Source organism: Oncorhynchus gorbuscha, unplaced genomic scaffold (assembly GCF_021184085.1).
Source record: "Oncorhynchus gorbuscha isolate QuinsamMale2020 ecotype Even-year unplaced genomic scaffold, OgorEven_v1.0 Un_scaffold_4641, whole genome shotgun sequence".
NCBI classification, from domain to species: domain Eukaryota; kingdom Metazoa; phylum Chordata; class Actinopteri; order Salmoniformes; family Salmonidae; genus Oncorhynchus; species Oncorhynchus gorbuscha.
The window spans coordinates 9,321-18,721 of NW_025748618.1; the positions used below are offsets into that span (position 1 = coordinate 9,321).

At 40.0% G+C, this 9,401-nt stretch overlaps 1 protein-coding gene across 1 annotated transcript; it reads left to right on the forward strand.

Moving 5' to 3' along the window:
* Positions 1-2,102: 2,102 nt before the first annotated feature.
* On the forward strand, positions 2,103-4,025 carry LOC124028673 (guanylyl cyclase-activating protein 2-like). The gene is made up of 4 exons (XM_046340672.1): positions 2,103-2,303; positions 2,438-2,587; positions 3,023-3,154; positions 3,449-4,025. Exons 1-4 carry the CDS (start codon positions 2,103-2,105, stop codon positions 3,557-3,559), a joined length of 594 nt encoding a protein of 197 aa, XP_046196628.1. The 3' UTR covers positions 3,560-4,025.
* The last annotated feature ends 5,376 nt before the right edge of the window (positions 4,026-9,401 follow it).

Consider the following 9,401-nt stretch of genomic DNA (forward strand, 5'->3'; position numbering starts at 1 on the left):
ACACGCCATAACACACCATAACACACCATAACATACACATGATACAAACACGCCATAACACACCATAACATACACATGATACACACACGCCATAACACACCATAACATACACATGATACACACACGCCATAACACACCATAACACGCCATAACACACCATAACACACCATAACATACACATGATACAAACACGCCATAACACACCATAACACGCCATAACACACCATAACATACACATGATACAAACACGCCATAACAGACCATAACATACACATGATACACACACGCCATAACACACCATAACATACACATGATACACACACGCCATAACACACCATAACATACACATGATACAAACACGCCATAACACACCATAACATACACATGATACAAACACGCCATAACACACCATAACATACACATGATACACACACGCCATAACACACCATAACATACACATGATACAAACACGCCATAACACACCATAACATACACATGATACAAACACGCCATAACACACCATAACATACACATGATACACACACGCCATAACACACCATAACATACACATGATACACACACGCCATAACACACCATAACATACACATGATACACACACGCCATAACACGCCATAACACACCATAACATACACATGCAAACAAACACGCCATAACACACCATAACATACACATGATACAAACACACCATAACATACACATGATACACACACGCCATAACACACCATAACATACACATGATACACACATGTACACATGGATTTTGTGTTGTAGATATGTGGTAGTAGAGTAGGGGCCTGAGGGGACACACTTAATACTGTTGTGAAATCTGTTGTGAATGTATTGTAATGTTTAAAAAACTGTATAACTGCCTTCATCTTGCCGGACCCCAGGAAGAGTAGCCGTTGCCTTGACAGCAGCTAATGGGGATCCCTAATAAATACAAACACAGATTCCAGAAAACAACTTCAAATGTGTGTGTGACCTCCGGATATAAATGACTATCAACATTGTTGTTCTATGGCTGGCCTAGGTTGTCTTCGTCAGGGCATACTGTAGTTGACGCAGCAAAGTGTTTTTCAACAGAAAATGAAAACAAGCCTTTCTTATTGGACAAGTCCAGGCAGTCCCTCCCTGTTTCAATCTGTTTTGTTCCATTTGGTGCCCAATGAAAATGACCCAGGCTGGTTGTGAAAGTCCTGGCACTCACTCATCTAATTGACTTATCTGTTATGTTAAGATGTTCTGTTCTGAGAAGATTTGCGGGCATCAAGCTGGGAACCCCTTTAAGGACAATTGCTTTCGATGAGAAATGCTTACGTGGCAGTAATGAATGTCCTCTGGCATAATCTATGGAGCATTGATTATGGACGATTCCTTCATAGTGATTGGTTGATCAGCAGCTCCATGGTTCCACAGTGAAAGACAGTTAATTAACCATAGGATGAAAATCACATACTGAGGGACTTTACCAGACAAATTAGCTTGGTCTGAGGGGCTTTGTGTTTTCTATTGATTCAATTTCTGTGCTGTCATGACATTCTTGACAGCATATAAATAGAATCACTAGAAAGAATGAGATGGGATGCTACAGCCTCATTAAATCATATTTTCAGTCTATCATGGGTACTAGATTGAGTTTTATTTGTTTGAATGAATTCCATTTCAGATTAATTAAAGCATATGGGGAGTTGTATGATCATTTGAATTGAGGAGAGAGTGTCGAGGTAGGCATTACCTTGAATAATGTTCAGGACAAGCTGACATGAGGGTATATACAGGGACTATAGGCTAGGGTATCATAGGTTTTTATCAATTCACAACCCTTGGGGCCTGGGGAAACCTGTCTGACATAATTCCTGTTTTAAAGCTGCTATAAGTTACCTGACTTGAACATTAGTGAAGCGTCTGTTTCCAACCTCTTATCAGTTCAAGTGCTTTTTCATGATCGAGTCCTTCCTAATTACTGACAGCAACTCAGGAGCCCCTCCTGTTTGTTAATGACCTTTTTTAGTAGGCCTACTGCAGAGACTCAGCACCAAGGAGTTTCAGAACAGAGGACAGCGCTCCCCCGACCACCAAACATGGGACAGACACACCAGACCGAGCAGAATGACCCGGAGATCGATGTCAAGGCACTCCAGGACATGTACAAAAAGTTTGTGACGGAGTGCCCGAGCGGTGTTTTATTTATCCACGAGTTCAAGCGTTTTTTTGGCATCGACCCAACTGGGGAAGTCTCTGAGTATGCGGAAAGCATGTTTCGAGCTTTTGACAAGAATGGGGTGAGATAGCCTATTGTATGCTGTATGTTTCTGAGTTTTGCAGTTTTCTATATCCGTGCAAATGAACACGGACACCCGTATTTCTAAGTTTAGGGAAAAAAATGATTGTTTTCAATTTGTCTATGTCTTTTCAGGATAACACCATTGACTTTCTGGAGTTTGTGGCAGCCTTGAATCTGGTCTTCCGGGGGGACTTGGAGCACAAATTACGCTGGTCATTTAAAGTGTACGACAAGGACGGCAACGGCTATGTAGATAGGACAGAACTGCGAGCTATTATTGATGTAAGCACCCAGTGAAGGTCAACCCGAGCATTCCACAAGGTCACTACGGTGTCTAGTGATTAAATTATCCAAGGGTCTTATGGGAGTCTTGTGGTGGTAAATAAGCCGAAGCAGACAATCAGTTTATCAGTCAAAACCTTCTGGTCAGATGGCTAACTTTGAACAATTCTGATAAGACAATTATGTGTGTTTGTATGTGTGTGTGTAGGCTACTTTTGGTATGAGGTGTGGTTTAAATTACAAATCTAAAACAACTTTGATGTGTAAAAACATTAAGTGTCAATGCAAACCTGCAAACAGGTTCCATTGATGTAAGTTAGGCCTAACAATAGTAAAGGTTTTTAGGCCCTCTTACTTTGTGAATGATCTTGGCCCAAATCATTTATAACCATGTATGTATTGGTTACACACTGTTACTCCTTAATTCCCCCCTAGAGTATATATGGATTAAAGAAGACATCCAAGAGAGAGCAGGAGGATATGCAGCTGTCGGTGAATGAAGTGTGTGATACAATACTGAAGACTGTGGATGTGAACAGGGATGGTAGGTACATACTCAGTCTGAATGTTTACATTATGTGCAGTATTGGGGGCCAATAAAGCAGAGCTCAATGTTGTGGAACAAACAGATAGATATGTTTTGAAATCCCTCTTGTTTTCTTCTACATGTAGTCATGTCAGCTCTGTTCATGACATGTTTATCTGCAACGTTCCACAAGGTTTCCCTACTGAAACGTGGCCCTGGTCTGCTTGTCCAGGTGTGCTGTAGGCCTGCACAGAGACTTACAGTCTGTCTGTCTGCCTTGTTTTCTGAGCAACCTTTCTGTTGTGATGGCCCATACAGGTCACATCACCCTGGAGGAGTTCATCAAGGGGGCCCAGGGAGACCCATGGATCATGAACATGCTCCAACTGGACATGAACCCTTATGGCTGGGTGCTGGAACAGAGAAGGAAGAGCGCACACTTTTAAAATGACTTGGAAAGACAAAAGCATCTTCATTTAACACTTTTCTTGATTTTTCCCCCTTTTTTTCTTAAACTAAATTAGGTTCCAAATCAATTGCACATAATAGGAAACAATACATTGCAGATTCATTCGGATTGTTTAAGCTAGTTTTAATTATAAGGACAGGAATGGTTGTGTCGATTACCTTTCATAAATTCCATGAGATCTACATTCTGAGTGAACCTGCAGTGCAGTTTTTCTTCATCTGTAGATGACTTAATTGGGTCGTTAAAACAATGTCAGTTCCACTTGAACTACTTTGCAGATATGAAACAAACAGACAATCGTAATATCAATACAAAATATAAAACTCCCAGTTCATGCTACAAAACCAACTTAAGAGGTTTTAAAAATAGGGTATATTTCACTCAAAATTCCATGACATACAGTAAGGCATTGTTGGGAGAATAGATGGATGCAGTTCAATGCATGAGTAATATAATTCACCAATACAGTGCATTCGGAAAGTATTCAGACCCCTTGACTTGATCCACATTTTGCTACGTTACAGCCTTATTCTAAAATGGATTCAATTGTTTTTTCCCCCTCTTCAATAAACACACAATACCCATTAATGACAAAGCAAAAACAGGTTTTTAGAAATGTTAGCAAATGTATTAAAAATAAAACAGAAATACAACATTTACATAAGTATTCAGACCTATACTCAGTACTTTGTTGAAGCACCTTTGACAGCGATTACAGCCTTGGTATGATGCTACAAGCTTGGCACACCTGTATTTGGCAAGTTTCTCCCAATCTTCTCTGCAGATCCTCTCAAGCTCTGTCAAGTTGGAATAAGGAGCACCGCTGCACAGCTATTTTCAGGTCTCACCAGAAATGTTAGATTGGGTTCAAGTCCGGGCTCTGACTGGGCTACTCAAGGAAATTCAGAGACTTGTCCCGAAGTCACTCCCGCATTGTCTTGGCTTGTGGGCTACACTAGTTCAGTTAGCAGACAAGATTTGCTTAGAATTCTGTGGCATTATTTTATATAATTTGATAGTATGAAGAATATAGTTGAACATAGCTGAATAAAATATAAGTCATATTTTCTCCAAACGATATGGGGGAGTGAGCACATGCAGCAATTCTGTGTTGAGCAGTTAACAAAGAAACAGGTACTGCTATATGCTTCATTTAGAGTTATTTATGAAACTTTAGTTGTGATGCAAATGTTGGGCTATATATATATATATTGATTTTTAATACATTCTAAGGCTGTATGGTGCTACTCTCATTATGATTTTTTAAAAGTTGCATGAGCTCTGCTTTGTTTTTTGCTCTTTCTCAATCTTGCACTGCAGTATGGAGAAGTTAAAAATTCCTTTCTTTCACTCCCAGAGAGAAACTTTCCCCGCCAAAACTTCAACATCAAAAGATTGGAAATTGGAACATTCGTTTTGAAATCCAAATGTTTGGAATGGTTGGTGAGGATACAAAGAATAATCATGTCATAATTTATTATTTAGTGATGTCATTAAGGATGGTATAACAAGATAACTGTAACTCTGAGAGTGTACACATCCGAGTTGTCAGGTTTGCATCTAAATGTTGTATAAAATCAATGATTAACATACCTGTCTGAAAATATATAGGTGCAAATACTTGGCTAGTCCCCTCCCTTCATTTTACAGCCCGTTTATTACTATGTATTTACTAGGTAAGTTGATAAAAAAATATATACGAATACGGAGTAACAATTGGGTCCCCGATGTCACCACTCATCTCTGATTTGCCACTGGGCACGCAATATCAAGTGCGCCTATAGGCTATTTAGTGTGGTCTCAATCAAATGATCCATAGCCTATAGGCTACAAATTGCATGCTTGTAGAAGCACAGAGCAAAGTTATATTTCTAAGATAATCAAATCAAATGCTATTGGTCGCATACACATATTTAGCAGATGTTATTGTGGGTGTAGCGAAATTCTTGTGTTCCTAGCTTCAACAGTGCAGTAATATCTAGCAATTCACAACAACACACACAAATCTAAAAGTAAATATGTATATATGTGTGATGGGATGTATAGACATTATGGATAGCTGGTGGGATGGTGTAAATGAAACTAGGCTGCATTACACACTGCTAATGGATATTCCAACCCTGAGCCCCGGCCTCCCCTGCGCTAGCTAATCAAAAGTGTTTGTGTGCTGCCTAAACAATGGCTGTGCTGCACAGGAGGCCTACGGTGGCAGTTCAGGAGGAGAGTAAGCCTACCTGTTTAACATATGAAATGAGGGTATATGCTGCTACAGCCATAGATTTTGTCGGTCAATTCCTCCACCCACCATGCACTCTTTAAATAGCCTATCTCAGTGTCATTGAAGGGCTGTTAAGTTAAAGACTAGAATTGAGGGTGTATGAGAGGTTATCCCATAGCCTTTAATTCAAGATAATTGTTTTAAAAACAACAACCAAAAACACAGGCTTACCGTTTGTTATTTTAAGATTTTGAAGAAAATAAAATGGATCTGATTATATAAAGTGGTCAATAACAGCGCTTTGGTCTGTGAGACTTTATGTTATGAACAAGCTGTAAAATACCAGGGAAAGGCGGGACTCTGATGCATATGGAGAAATCATTGTTTAGTTTCTTTGACATTCAGAGGCTGAGCTACAACCCTTGATAGCCGAGGCTCATTTTTGGGGACTTTTCTTGGGAAGTAATCTAATTCTGTCACTGTCAATTTATTAAATTATTCAGTTTCCAAACAATAGAAGATGTTTAAACCCAGACAGCTTTAGGGAAACACTTGAGACCTTCTCTCGTTGGGTTAAACCACAGAAGAAGAGTAGCCAGCAGGTAAAGCTGACATGCTCGTGTGTCGGTAAGCCTACTCTGTCTGGGGTGGAAAGTAAGGCCTAACTTTTGAAAGTAACATCACAGATAGAACTATGAGACAGATATTTCACCGGATGTATAAATGTGAAGCATCCGTTTGGCATTTCCACTCACTACCAAATATGGTACTGAGAGGAAGCCCAGTGGCCGGCAGTGGGAGAAGATGGAATGAGATGGATTTTGTCCAACATTCTGAAAATTCTCATCAACGAAACATTTGATTTCAATAGAGTTTTCTGTTCCTAAAACTAGAATCTGTTACGAACAGAGTGGACTAAGTTTTGTAGAAAGTGCCAAAGTAAAAAAACATGTTGTTTAGGAGTGCAAAGGGAAATTGCATAATTGCACATGTCCATTTTAAAGTAGGTGATCACTAATGGAATATGCAAATGCATGCTAGAGCACGCCAATAGGAATCTCTAACTTGTGCTTGGCTCTGCCCACCTCGTTGCTTGTTCTGCTCTCTATGACTCATTTGTTCCCATTGGTTTAAAGGAGACGCAGGGAGTCAGGAAGCAGGTGCAGTCGGTGAGTTTCATAGGAACGAACATGGAGTAAATACAAAAACAGGAGCTGTGTCAAAACATGAAAACAGGAAACAATACTACCTAATGGGTGATACAAAGGAGTGCTAGATAAAGGGGAAGTAATCAGGGAGTGATGAAATCCAGATGTGTCTCATGATGGGGGCGCAGGTGTGCATAATAAGGGTTGCCAGGTGTCCGTAATGAGGGTTGCCAGGTGTCCGTAATGAGGGTTGCCAGGTGTCCGTAATGATGGGTTGCCAGGTGTGCATAATGATGGGCTGCCAGGTGTGCATAATGATGGCTTGCCAGGTGTGCATAATGATGGGTTGCCAGGACCGGTGGTTAGTAGACCGGTGATGTCGAGCGCCGGAGCCGGAGTAGACATGACAATTAGAAACGACAGGGTGTGCTCCATCTTGGGTTAGTTATAAAAAATATGTGGTACCATTCTCAGATTCCTAATGACGTCTCAGATTAAATTATTTGCAAATGGAGAGTTTCGTTGCAAACAAGACACACTGATTTGACATTGGAGAAATATGATATGATGAACACATAAGCCTATCTCTCTGTCCATTCTCAGTCTGTGATTATAATTACATGACATTTTTATAAAAAGCTATGTTTTTCTCTGACCTGCAAATACGATGATAGCTTCATGCAATGATTTTACTATAAAGGAGATATTTCCACCCCTACTCTTGTCCATGGTAGTCTGCAAACCCAAAACCTGGCCACAGCCCTGTACACTATAAGAATTCCTGCAATGCCATGTAATGCATAGAGGACGAAGAACAATTTCTTAAACTGCAATCTAAGGCTCTGAACTCGGGTCTGTCCAAGAAGTGATGGTAAACATGTTCTCCACTACCCACTTTATGTTTCATTATTATTTTGGATATAGGGGAGGGTCACTTTTTTAAATACCTTTTTGTGCATTTAGGCACTATTAAGGTAAAAATATATTTTGTTGAAGGGAGGGCCATCCATTTTAATTTCAAAGGTCCAATTTTCTCCATGTAACCGTTACTATGAATAAACTTCACTCCCTTACCGCTCCCTAAAAGATGAAATCGGTGTTTCCCTTAGTCCTGCTTGGAACCAACGTCTTTCAAGATATGTTCACCCTCTGGTTGGTATTGTAATTGTAACAACGCAGTCCTTTTTGAACAGACTACGGCGATTTATGACAAGCATCCTGTACAGCGGAGGTAAAGAATGTCATTTTTTACCAAGCTAATCTACGGTGGCAATTTACTAGACTATTTGTATGAATGAAAAATAATGATGGTGTGACCTACTGTTATTATTTTATTTATTTCCTATTTATGTTATCGAAAAGTGTCTGGTACGGCCATTTGTTATCAAGAGAGAGGGTCAAATATCTATGGACTGTCCATATATGAAATGTGTAACCTGACCAAGTCAATCGGGGGGAATGGAGTTATTTGTGCCTGAAGGGTGCAGGCTGGAATCAAACCCACGTTGACACATTGGGCTACAGATACGTTGGGCTACAGATACATTAGGCTACAGATACATTAGGCTACAGATACATTAGGCTACAGATACATTGGGCTACAGATACATTAGGCTACAGATACATTAGGCTACAGATACATTAGGCTACAGATACGTTGGGCTACAGATACATTGGGCTACAGATACATTAGGCTACAGATACATTAGGCTACAGATACATTAGGCTACAGATACATTGGGCTACAGATACATTGGGCTACAGATACATTAGGCTACAGATACATTAGGCTACAGATACATTAGGCTACATATACATTGGGCTACAGATACATTGGGCTACAGATACATTAGGCTACAGATACATTGGGCTACAGATACATTAGGCTACAGATACATTGGGCTACAGATACATTGGGCTACAGATACATTAGGCTACAGATACATTAGGCTACAGATACATTAGGCTACAGATACATTAGGCTACAGATACATTGGGCTACAGATACATTAGGCTACAGATACATTAGGCTACAGATACATTAGGCTACAGATACATTAGGCTACAGATACATTAGGCTACAGATACATTAGGCTACAGATACGTTAGGCTACAGATACATTGGGCTACAGATACATTGGGCTACAGATACATTAGGCTACAGATACATTAGGCTACAGATACATTAGGCTACAGATACATTAGGCTACAGATACATTAGGCTACAGATACATTAGGCTACAGATACGTTGGGCTACAGATACATTAGGCTACAGATACATTGGGCTACAGATACGTTGGGCTACAGATACATTAGGCTACAGATACATTAGGCTACAGATACATTAGGCTACAGATACATTTACGTTGGGCTACAGATACATTAGGCTACAGATACATTGGGCTACAGATACATTGGGCTACAGATACATTAGGCTACAGATACATTAGGC

Excerpts from the sequence above, each read along its gene's own strand:
- LOC124028673 (XM_046340672.1), top strand. The coding sequence starts at position 2,103 with ATGGGACAGACACACCAGACCGAGCAGAATGACCCGGAGATCGATGTC. Across the intron at positions 2,588-3,022 it reads AACTGCGAGCTATTATTGAT|AGTATATATGGATTAAAGAA; the intron begins GTAAGCACCCAG and ends ATTCCCCCCTAG. Across the intron at positions 3,155-3,448 it reads GGTACATACTCAGTCTGAAT|GAGTTCATCAAGGGGGCCCA; the intron begins GTTTACATTATG and ends ATCACCCTGGAG.